Source organism: Nilaparvata lugens, chromosome 6 (genome assembly GCF_014356525.2).
Source record: "Nilaparvata lugens isolate BPH chromosome 6, ASM1435652v1, whole genome shotgun sequence".
Taxonomy (NCBI): Eukaryota; Metazoa; Arthropoda; class Insecta; order Hemiptera; family Delphacidae; genus Nilaparvata; species Nilaparvata lugens.
In genome coordinates this window covers 41171695-41184176 of record NC_052509.1, presented here as the reverse complement: position 1 = coordinate 41184176, position 12482 = coordinate 41171695, and the positions used below count along the sequence as shown (strand labels likewise).

The 12482-nt window shown below is 35.5% G+C and overlaps 1 protein-coding gene across 1 annotated transcript in view; it reads left to right on the top strand.

Annotated features, from left to right (window-relative positions):
- The first annotated feature begins 3987 nt into the window (after positions 1-3987).
- LOC111049795 (DDB1- and CUL4-associated factor 11) overlaps positions 3988-12482 on the top strand; it is a 60400-nt gene continuing 51905 nt past the window's right edge. Inside the window, exons 1-4 of the mRNA XM_039430809.1 lie at positions 3988-4341; positions 6172-6280; positions 6521-6622; positions 8513-8672. Coding sequence (XP_039286743.1) covers positions 4226-4341; positions 6172-6280; positions 6521-6622; positions 8513-8672 — 487 coding nt within the window. The 5' untranslated portion in view covers positions 3988-4225. The remainder of the gene's footprint in view (positions 4342-6171; positions 6281-6520; positions 6623-8512; positions 8673-12482) is intronic.

Genomic DNA, 12482 nt, shown 5'->3' with positions numbered 1-12482 from the left:
CTTCGATTAACTTCGAAACAAGTAGTTTTAAAGGAAAATGAGCCGAATAATTAATGTAGCCACTCTCATTGCAAATCCATTTATGTATATTGTTATGTATTTGCGATTCGATTTGACGCTGTTGAAGGGGAAACAGTCGACGCGGAACGGCGCGGCTGACTCTCTTAGCCATAGTAAACAGCAAACTGGAAATCAATTATCTCTGCAACCATTAATCGGAAAAAAATCTATCATATGTCATTCGATTCGTTACATTATGGACTAAAATATTAGTCGTATTCATTTCCTCAATAAATCAAACAGTTTCTTCGATAAAATAATATATATGTAAAAATTTAGGGGTTTTAATTCTCTAAATTCTCAAAAATCATTTTGTTGTTATATATGTCATGCATTCTATGACAGACAAAGATATTGTTTGCAACCGATAAAATATTCATACTATTACATAATATAATACATATTTAAAATATGTGTCTATGATCATAATTCTATGTTAAAATTTATTATAAGTTATGAATGTCAAAAACTGAGATAAATCATAGATTACAATAGTGTTAACAGTGGCAATTTCCTGAAAAATCATAGCATGCAGTGTTTGATGTTTTCTACAGTTAATATTCTCCAAGCCAGGTTGATAATATACCTTCAGTTGAGCCATATATATATATATGACGGCTGAGGCATAAAAAAAATTATACATTGGGCTTGTTGAGTTGAAACTTTCTATGATTCTCTCTGTAAAGTAGCTTATCTTCCGTTCTTACTAGCTGAATCTACATTATTTAGACAGTCCAATATGAAAATTCAGTAGATTCTAAAGATGAAAGCCATGCAAACATTCAAATTAAGGAGGAGTAAGCATGCATAAAAGGTAGGAAAATCATGAAAGTGTTTCACATTTAACCACAAAGTACCCAACCGTATAAGATTAATAATTGAAAGATGATTCATCATCTTCTAGTATTTTTGTTAACATATCAATTTTTCACCTCCACTCACATCTTGTCATTCATTACACAAGGTTGGCAGAAGCTTTTCTTTGTGTCGATTTATGTTGATTGAAATTGATTTTGATTAGGGCACCAAAAGAATAGATCATTTTCTATTTGAAGCATTCATTATCATTTGTAATTATAGTTGATCAGAAATATGCATTGTATATAATGTTTATATTTCAGTTTTTTTTAATCTTCTATCACAGTCTCGCTTTCATTCATAAACATGATAATCCTAAATATGTTGATTACCTTGAAGATGTAGCTTATCTTACGACGAACAATGTACAATACAAACAATTTTCATTAAATTACTATTATGATGATCATTGGAATTTCTGCCTGTGATTGAGAAAAAGTCATTTTATGAGCCTTGAAATTCATACCTAGAAAAAGTTGCATTATTACTAGAAATTTTGTTATTTTTACATTTATTACAGGTACTGTACATTGATTTTTGTGATTATAGAGATCAACTACTTTATTCTGAATCAGGAAAAGGATAAATAGGGAAATTGTGAGATGGGGATCATAACATCCATAGTTACATAGCATCAATTTGAAAGCTCTGATAATAATGATTTGAACGGAACTGCGATTCTGGCTTGGTATTGCCTCTTCATGTTCCGTGAGAATAGAAATCTTCAGAGTAATTCGTTCTCACTATATGTGATAATATTGGTAATATTTGGTAACATTTGTTAATATTTTAACCGAATGTGCAACAAATTAATCTATTTTCAGCTTGAAAATTTTCAACTTATCAGGAGTACAGTGTTATCATATAGTATGTCAGGTAGGCCCACCCTTTTATTTTTTTTTTCATGTGATCCGATGATATTCATTCCATTATCAAGTGTTTAAATCATAAAGAGTGATGAAACAAGATAAAACACAAGAAAAGCTATGAAAAGAAATTTTGAATCTTCATTTTTCACAAAATAAGGATAAGATGGAGGAGTCGGACACATAATATATCATGAAACTTCGTTGAAAAACATCAATATCTGAAACTAGAGTTATCAAATTGTGTTACCTCTGACTCGTATGGAGAAGGCACACTTCAAATTAATATAATAAATTCTGTGAACAATCAACGAAATCCTGATTTTTATCATGAGCATGATTAAATCAAGAAAATTGTAATATTTTTTTAGAGTAGGTATTGAAAAGTGAAAATCTATATACAGCGCATGTCAAAACAATAGACAGAATTAATTGTTTCAAGGCCATAGTGTAAATGAGATGCAATGTAGACAGCAGTATTATTCTGTTTACTATGGTGAAGGGAGTCAGCCGCGTCGGCTGTTTCCCCTTCCACAGCGTCAACTAGAATCACAAATACATAACAATATACATCAATGGATTCACAATAAATGTGGCTACAATAATTATTCGTCATATTGTTCTTTAAAATTACTTGCTTCGAAGTTAATTGGAGAAAACAAAAAATCAAAACGAAAAACCCCTATATTTTTACATTATTATTTTATCAAGGAAACTGTTCGATTTATTGAGGGAATGAATCCGACTAATATTGTAGTCCATAATTTAACGAATCGAATGACATATGATAGATTTTTTCCCGATTAATGGTTACAGAGATAATTGATTTCCAGTTTGCTGTTTACTATGGCTAAGAGAGTCAGCCGCGCCGTTCCGCGTCGACTGCTTCTCCTTCCACGGCGTCAAATCGAATCGCAAATACATAACAATATACATCAATGGATTTGCAATGAGAGTGGCTACATTAATTATTCGGCTCATTTCTCTTTAAAACTACTTGCTTTGAAGTTAATCGAAGAAAACAAAAAAAATCAAATCGCAAATCCCCTAAATTTTTACTTATATACTATTTCATCAAGAAAACTGTTGATTTTCTTGAAAAATGAATATAACTAGTATTGTAGTCCATAATGTAACGAATCGAATGGCATATAATAGAACTGTTTCCGATCAATGGGTACTGAGATAATTGATTTTCCGTGATTACCTGCATTTTTCAACTTTGAGGGCGGCTAGGGGGGAAAGCTCCAAGGGGATTTCTTGGGACTTTTGGGAGAATGACCCTCTGGGAGGGTTCTATCGATGGTAAAAGATTCAGCTTTTATTTAATTTTCGGATCGAAAAAACCTTTATTGACTGGGCTAACAGTTCATCACCCAACGAGCTATTATAGTAAACTATAGAGTGGCTGTTGGTGTGCTTACAGCGCCCTCAATGTGTTCACGGCCAACTAAGGGCAGCCATGACAGAGAGAGGCAAGATTTCAAGAAGAGTCAGTCTGCCACTGCAGGAATGGATGTGTTTAATTTTATTCAAATTGATTTCTATCAATATAAAATTATCATTCCAATTGGTACTTTTACGAAAATTGAATGAGGTATGTGTGAGAATATTTATTTCATTGAAATAACCTCTGTTCAGAATCGACTGAGGATACAAAATATAAATGTAGGTCTATAGGAGTAGGCTAGACTATTTCATAATTTTGTTTGTGATATTACTTACAAATTGAATTGCATATGAAACTACTGTCGAGTTGGATAGATTTAGACTTATTAAACATTTCAACTGTACACTGTTAATATATTATTTATTTCTATTGTGTAGAGAATGTCAATGAAGTCATTCATCATACAAAAAGTTTCCACAGTCACAATTTTTTTGGTATGTGTTTGTATAATATATTGCCATTATTTTATTGACTGAACTATCCCCAACGCAAGGTAACAAGAGGTGTTTTTATGTTGAGAAGATAAAAGGAAATAGTGTGTCAAATTTTTTTAGTAAATGCAAGTTCCCATTATAACAATAGGGCCATTCAAATTTCCCGCCGCTTCTTGCCTCTCTCTTTCATGGCTGCCAATGATCAATTCGTATTCGTAACAGGAATAGTGGCCACTCAGCCGCTCTATAGTATAGCTCGTTGATGAATTTATACAATGCTTCGTGTCTATTCTATACTGTCTAAGGTCTAAGGCAGTCACAGATGTTTTCAAAGCCTTCTAGAATTAGTATAAAATTTAATTTACGATTTACGACTTACGTTCTTGTTTGTCTTCATGATCGAAAACATAGGTTACTCAATATTATACTTTGAAGTTAGAACTAAAATCAAACTCAAATATAAAACATAAGTTTACTGTTCTGTTATGATTTTAGATATCTCAGTATATCTTTAAGTGTGATATACTGTACTTCTAAGTTTAAATTATCCAATCTTTATGGGAACTTCTCACTCAAGACGAATGGATAGCGACTCAAGTTCTGTCTCTTCACTTGAATCACAATCTGAACATGATTCTGATTTTACTGCAGTTTTGGAGTTTCTTGTTGCAAGGTATACTTTTAAAGTTTTAATAGTTTACTATCATCAATTTCCTCATATCAGTTTTGCTATGTGCATGACAATGTCTCAATTTTTGATTATTGATATCTATCACAGTTCCATTGTTGATAGAAACATAGATAGATGTTGATTTAGAAACAATTGTTTCATTAAAGTTATGATTGCATTATTCATTAATAACTTGTAATTCAGTAGGGTTCAAATCTAATTTTGGAAAGAGATTAATTATTGGAGGGGTTTTGGGATGTCTATGGTATTATGGAATATGAAATGAATTTTTCTCTTCGTAGTTCTAACCTGATCATCATAGTTTACGTCAAAGCGTGAAGTGGCACTCCTCTTTGAGTGAATAAACGATGTTATAAACATAGATAAGCCTAGTATAAAATTTCAGTATCATTACATTTAAAAATGAAATTGAAATAGATGAAATGCTTTTACAGGAACTCGATACTATCAATATAAGTAATTTCTCGTGTACTTCGGGTAAAAGTCCTTTGAGTTGCAATTTTCTAGCGACGACTTCGAGCCGCAAGGCTTTATGATGCCGCACTACATATTGGCCCAATGATAGCCAACGTCGGCCAGTGCCAATATTGTGTGGATGGGTGATTTGCCAATGCTAGCTTTCGCTGGTCTTTATTTAGCTTTGGCTAAATTGCAGGATGGGCCACGCTGGCCAGCGATTGTGCCAAGTGTGTACTAGGCAATAGATTCCAAAATTTATTAAATAATGTTGATTTAACTTATTAGAATCGATGATTCATTAATTCATTGTATACGATGATTATTAATTCATTAGATTCGATGATTCATTAGATTTTAATGTCTTATGAATGTAATGGCGGCAAATAAATTAGAAGTGCTGACTACTGTATATTGTTTTTACGATTCAGATCTAATGAATCGTCAAATATAATGGGTTTATAGGGTATGTGCTCTAGCCGGAGCACTTAAGCGGCTCATTCAATATCCGATTTCATGTACAGCTTGAGTTTGTATATTCGATGTTTGGTTTGCAACTGTTCCGTGAATAGGGTTGTTGCCAGACGAGTTGGACTAGTCTGGATAAAATGAAGACCCGACTCATCCAACTTTCCAGTGTCAGCTGTCTAGTCAAAGTCAAGTTGGAACGTGAGTGGGAATGTTGGTCTAACACGTTGAGAACAAGTCGGAGCGTGAGTGGTTTCACTAAGGTCCAACATTGTTAGACAAGAAATCGGATAGTGAATGTCGTAGCGTAGTACACAATTATTGATTCATCTGGAAGTAGCTAAAACAAAATTAGAGGTATCCTATGTTCAATGCCTAAGCCACACTCTCGATAATGACCAGCACGAGTGGCGTATGTTCGTCTTGCAATCCACACTGCGATGCGACCAGAAGTGGAGCGCCCCATCAAGATCAGTGTTGGAAGGCACTCGCCTTCGCTCGTCTCGTTTGATCTTGATGCCACTCTCTGGCCAAGTCACTTGCCAAGCGGCTTTCTGTATACATCCATACTGTCGGATTGAAGACGATATTTGTAGGCACTTGGCAAGAGTGTGGAAGCGTCATGACAAAAATCGAAGCAAAGGCGAGCCAAGCGGTGGCATAGTAGCCAACCTCACAATCGCGCTCGTCATTTCTACGCATAAGAAATTATAATAATATATTCCAAAATTGTTTTTCTCTAAAAACTGTATGTTCAACAGTTGAAATATGTTATCAAATCTAGCAAGTTGAAATATCAAGCAATATTTTAAATTTTGTTTTATCTTAATGATTGTCTGATTAGGCACTTTTCTATTATCTTATAAATATCATAATCTTTCATTTCAGTGGACACTTCCAAGTAATATCAACCTCTAATAGTGTAGATGATGATTATGAATACTACCAGAAGAAGCTTGACAGATCCAAGTTGAAGAGAGACACAAAGATATTGGATGTGAGTACAGGCAATTTAAAAATCAGACAAATTGGTTGAATTTTCTAAAAATGTGGTTGTATTGTATCTCAAGTCTAAATATTTGAAGTCTTGAGGCAGTATATAAACTAAATTTTTAACAAATTAGTAAATTATTTTCTCCATTGCTCAAGTTCTGAAAACAAGAATTAGAAAAAGAAGTAATTATCTGTAATTTACTTTATTAAATAAATTCTTCATATTTTGTCGCAATTTTGACAGGGCAGTGAAATCAGTTTAGCGACGAAACAGGCAAGTGGGCAACTTCATGCCATACCGAAACGTAGGCCGACCAATATCGTCAGCATGATTAATGCCAGGCAGGTGAGTTCATTAAACCAATATTTTTGTATTAAAAAATTTAACGAATAATAATGAGTTTCTCAATAATTAAACAATGAATCTCTATGAGCTTTTTATTTTTGTCCTGTCTATTGAGAAATTAAAATAATCATCATTATAAAGCTCAACTTAATTTTATATTGGATTGTACATAAGAAACGAGGAAGCAATTGGCTCTCTGGTAGCAATGTTACTCTAAACATAACAATTTAGCCACAAATCACAGAATCGGACAGAGACTTGGCGCGGACTTTTGTCACTTCCTCTTCTCTTCTATGCAAAAAAAAAAAACATTCACAGACGAGACCTGGCGCGAGCCACTTCCTCGCCATCGCCACATTTCTTTGTCTCTCTCGTGACGTACAAAAACGACCACGTTTTTACCATTTGTTTGAAATGATAACGGACAAAACAAACATGTTGAATTGAATAGAATGGAATTAAAAAGACACAGATTCGCCTGTTTGATATGCATTGCATACGCCACACAATGGTCTGGGCTATGCTCGCACCATGTCTCTACCCCACTTTCTTTTTGTCTGAATTTGGATTTACCTTTGTTATTGATCTCTCTCGTCAACAGCTAGCGTGGCATGTGTGCAAACTGTTATACTTACCATTGCCTGTTACCAAGATATTAATTTTTTAGACACATTTGTATATAATAACTGCACTATTGAGATAATATTTGTATTTTATAACCTACTACTTAATATTTAGAATCGTGAATCAATAAATCTGTAAGGCTTCGTACAGACTTACACGCCACAAACACACACCGTACTCATTCACACAAACACACACCTTATTCATCAACTGATGCTACGCTTATCGTATCTGTGTATAAATACAGTAACATACAGATATAATGATAATGATGAAAAGCGTAAGGCTTGTTTCACTTCGGTTCAGTTCGTTTTCTATTCCTTGCCGAAAACGAATGATTCATATTTGTTTCTCAAACGGTTCTTATCAGTTTCTGTATTTTCTCCTCAAATGCACGCGGTGTTAAGATTTTCACAAATTCTGTAAAAATCTCAAAACAGACGTCTTCTCTCGTGCTTCCAGAGTTTTGAATACATCTTTCTAATCTTCACAAGTTTCGTCCCACATCACTGGTTTAGATTGGCAAAAATCAGTCGATCTGACAAACTACTCATTCTATTAAAATAACGAATACAGTAAATTTACTATAATGGTTGAAAACTGCTAGAATAAATCAATAGTCCTGAAAAAGATTTTGAAACAAATCCACTCGCTATCAGATTGAAGGAGAAACTTAACCGAGCGAGTGTAAAATACTTTTTATTTGCATTTCCCTGGTACCGAATTCAAACCTGATGAAACCTATTCGCATCGAGGGGGTGTTCCGTGCTGGGCAGTTTCTATTCGGTAATGCATTAAAACCGAATTACCGTATTCACATTTGTCGGAATCAATTCAATTGTATTTTCCAAAAAACATGATACTCGATTATGAAATACAATATACAACTTATTTTGGAATCTCCCTACTAGACTATTCATCTGAGTGTTGGGTGGGAGTGTCCACGTTATTACATGAGTTTCGACCGAAAACGAATCGATTGAACTCATATAAGTGTGAAACAAGCCTAAGACGTGTGTTCGTGGCGCATAAGCCTGTACACAGCTTCAGATTACCGTACAAAATTTGAAAGATTCATTGAAACATGACGCTCGTAACATTCGAAAGAAAATATAAATTAACTATTTCAATTACACAATCCTTTTTTAACAAGTATTAAAGGTTGGTATTATAAATTTAAATCTATCGTAGATTTTACAGTTTACAATTTATTGGTGTATGTGCTTTGTCGAGTGTGCTGTGTAATAATGTACATTTTGTTATCAGGAAGGAATGTTTGGAAGTACGTCATTCACCAAGGGAGATAAATGCCGCATTTCAAACGAAAGATTGCCGAAACGAGTGAAGAAGTTGGATACGTTTGGCAGCAAAGCCTTTTGTGGAGTCTATTCTCAGGATGGAGATCGCTTTCTTGTTGCTGCTCAAGGTGAAATTATTAACTATTTCTGCACTTTATTCTATTGGCTACTAAAACGCAAGCCTATTATACAATCAATACGGAGCCTTGATGCTGTCAAAATCATTATGTGTAATGTTGGCTTGAGAATATTTTTCCCCTCATCAAAATGGGTTTCCTTTATATTCACTTGATGTTATATATATATATATATATATATATATATATATATATATATATATTATATATATATATAGCACTTAACAGAAAACACTTCAAAGTTTTATAATATAAATATAAACAGGATACACACGACACGGATAGATTAAAAACACTTAATAACTTACATTTAACCGAGAATTTTCGGGAGCTGGGCCCCCTTTGTTCAATCAACCAGGAAGTGAAGTGGTGCAGATATGAACATTCTAACGGTCGTGACCACAGAGACGCGGTAGAGATGTTGTGTAGACCATAGAGCACAGACGAACGGAGGCGCACTGATTGAAGGAGCATTATGGGATTAGTTGGTGGGCCATGATGGGTTATTTCAAGCGGAAGATTTCGAATTTGAGTGGGTTATGGATAAGGAAAGGTGTAGATTATGAATTGATAGAAAAGAGAAGATTAAAAATTAGAAATCCGAAATGAAGTAGAATAAAATTAGAAAATGGAATTATAGAATCGAATTGGAATTAAATTTATTTTTATTTTTATTGAAAATTTATTATATATTTGATAGCTGTGAAATTTCTTATATATGATGAAATTTATTTCAAGTCAATTGGACAGTTGGTGTAAAGTTGATAGTAATTATACTATTGCTGTCTGTTAAGACCAGGACTGGAAGCAGCTCCAAGCACCCAAATAAAAGCCAATTCTTTCGTCTTGACATCTATGGAGGGGGCTGTGGGAGGGAGAGTGGCAAGGACTTTGACTTGAAGCATTGGTCAAAGTTCTTGTTGTGCTCAGAGCCATGGTTGGGGATGGGTAGGGAAGTATTATTTTTAAAGGAAGCCCTGTGATTGTTGATCCGGAGGTTTAGGGCAGTGGTGGTTTCACCTATGTAGAAGGCAGGACAGAAGTTGTAGGAAAGGAGGTAGATGAAATTTTTGGAGATGCAATTACTGGATTGATGGATTTGATGGGTGTAGTTGGTGATAGGACTGGTAAAGGAAATGGAAGGATCAGTGATAGGGCAGGTTTTACAGCGGGGGCGTTTGCAGGGTAGGGTACCAGGTGGAGTTGGGATTTCATCAGAGGTGAGTGATTGGTTTTTATTAAAAATTCTTTTCAGGTTGGGAGGCTGCTTGTAAATGAGGATGGGTGGTTGCTGGAAAAGGTGTTTGGTAGAGGGATTGGAGGAGACGATATGGAACAGACCTTTAAGGACAGGCTTGAGGTTTTCGATTCCAGGGAAGTAGGTAGTACAGAGCTTTGGAGTTTGTGGGATTTGGGAATTTTTTGTGGTTGGATTAGTGTCTGTTTTGGAGGTGATTTGTTTCTGTAACAACCTTTCAGAATAGTTTCATTTCAGGAGGGATTGGTGGAATTTTTTGAGGTACTGGTCAAGGTGGTGGGGATCACTGCAAATTTTTTGGCCTCGGATTGAGAGGGAACGTGGGAGGGATCTTTTGATGTGGTAGGGATGGCAACTCTCAAAGTGTAGGAACTGTTGAGTGTGGGTGGATTTGGTGAAAATATTGGTGGATAAGACATTGGAGTTGGAAAGGATTACGTTGACATCTAGGAAGTTGATGGAGAATTCAGAGATATTCCAGGTGAAGGAGACAGAGTAGTTGGAGTTGAGTTGATTGAGGAAGTGGGAGAGGGTATCATGTCCATGAGGCCATATGAGGAATATGTCGTCAATGAAACGGAGCCATATCAGTGGGGATAGGGTTTGTTTAGAAAGGAAATCCTGTTCAAGCAGGCCCATGAACAGGTTTGCATAGGATGGTGCCCATGGCTGTACCCTGAGTCTGAAGATAATATTTATCTTCAAACCTGAAGACATTGCTTGTGAGCACCAGTTTTGCAAGGTTTACTAGGAAGGTGGTTGAAGGGGTGGAGGGTGTGGGACGTGAGGAGAGGAAATGCTCAAGGGATTTTAAGCCTTCAGAATGGGGGATGGATGTGTAGAGGGAGGCCACTTCAATGGTAACAAGGAGGAGTTGTTGATCAGTTGGAAGGGTTGTGTTTCTTAGGATATCTATGAAGTGGAAGGAGTCTTTGAGATGAGAGGGTAGGGAGGCAACAATGGGTTGGAGCCTTCCCAATGATAGCTCTTACTTGAGATTGAAGGCCGCCATTGGGTTATTTTAGCACGAGATATTATATCTATATATATTTGTAATACTATAGATCACAAAGGCATAGGTGGCATTGGTATGTGATAATCTTATGGGTTGCCCCCTCAATGGCGGATTTCAATTCCAAGTACGACACTAGCGCTGCATGTGAGTCTATGCATCTTTAAGGTCTTTGGGATTCAGTAATTCGTAGGAAGATTGTAGGGAAATTTTAAAATGTTATATTGGTATCTCTGAAAGCCTCTAACCCAAAAGTTTGTTTATAAGCTGTTCCAACCTCAACATGAAATGGAAAGTACAATCTCTTGTACAGTTGTTGCGGTGAGTTTAGTGAGTTAGGCTACTATGTTCTCGGTTAAAGATAAAGCAAAGTGTGTTTTATTGATGGCTGAATTAAAATCCGTAATTTTAGTTCAACGTGCGTTCCGACTTGAATTTGGAAGAGATCCACTGCACAAAAATAACATAACACGCTGGTTTAATCAATTTGAAGAAACCGGATCAGTTCAGAAACAGAAATCAACCGGCAGACCAAGTGTACCGGACGAAACGGTTGAACAAATTAGACAATCGGCAATTAGAAGTCCTGGGAAGTCCATCCCTCGTCGAAGCGTTGAATTAGGTATTCCGAAAACAACGGTTCACAAAGTTTTACATAAAAAACTCAAATTACACGCTTATAAAATCCAGGTACTGCAGGAATTGAAACCCAATGATTGTGTAAACCGTTACAATTTCGCTGTTGAAATGTTGGACAGAATAAGTGAAAACGAATCATTTTTAGATGATATAATTTTTACAGACGAAGCTACTTTCCATGTGAGTGGATGTGTTAACAGACACAATTCACGAATATGGGGCTCTGAAAAGCCACACGCAATTGTTGAGAAACAACGTGATTCGCTTAAAGTTAATGTTTGGTGTGGTGTGATGAAAAATCACGTAATAGGCCCTTTCTTCTTTGCTGAAAAAACAATTAATGGAGTTGCGTATCTCGACATGTTAATCAATTATTGCTTTCCTAAGCTAGATGAACTCGAAAACATTCATCAACTTCATTTCCAACAAGATGGTGCTCACCCACACTTCAGTGCATTGGTCACAGACGCTTTGAACGGAAAATTTGGAAATCGATGGATAGACCGACAAGGACCTATGCTGTGTCCTCCAAGGAGTCCAGACCTGACACCTTGTGATTTTTTCTTGTGGGGTTACATAAAAAACATTGTTTATTCACAAAAAATTCGCGACTTGAACCACTTAAAAAACAGGATTGATGAAGCAATGACAACCATAACCGAAGAAATGTTAGCGAATGTTTGGAGAGAAGTTGAATATCGTTTGGACATTTGTCGAGCGACTAAGGGCGCCCACATTGAAATTTATTGATTATGTAAAAAAACTGTTTGAGATGACAAGATTAAAAAAAACATTAATTGTAAGTAATTCTGTTTTTCTTTAAACAATGTTTGAAACCGCACCATTCTTTTATGATAACCCTGTTTATTATCTATGAAGTGGAAGGAGTCTT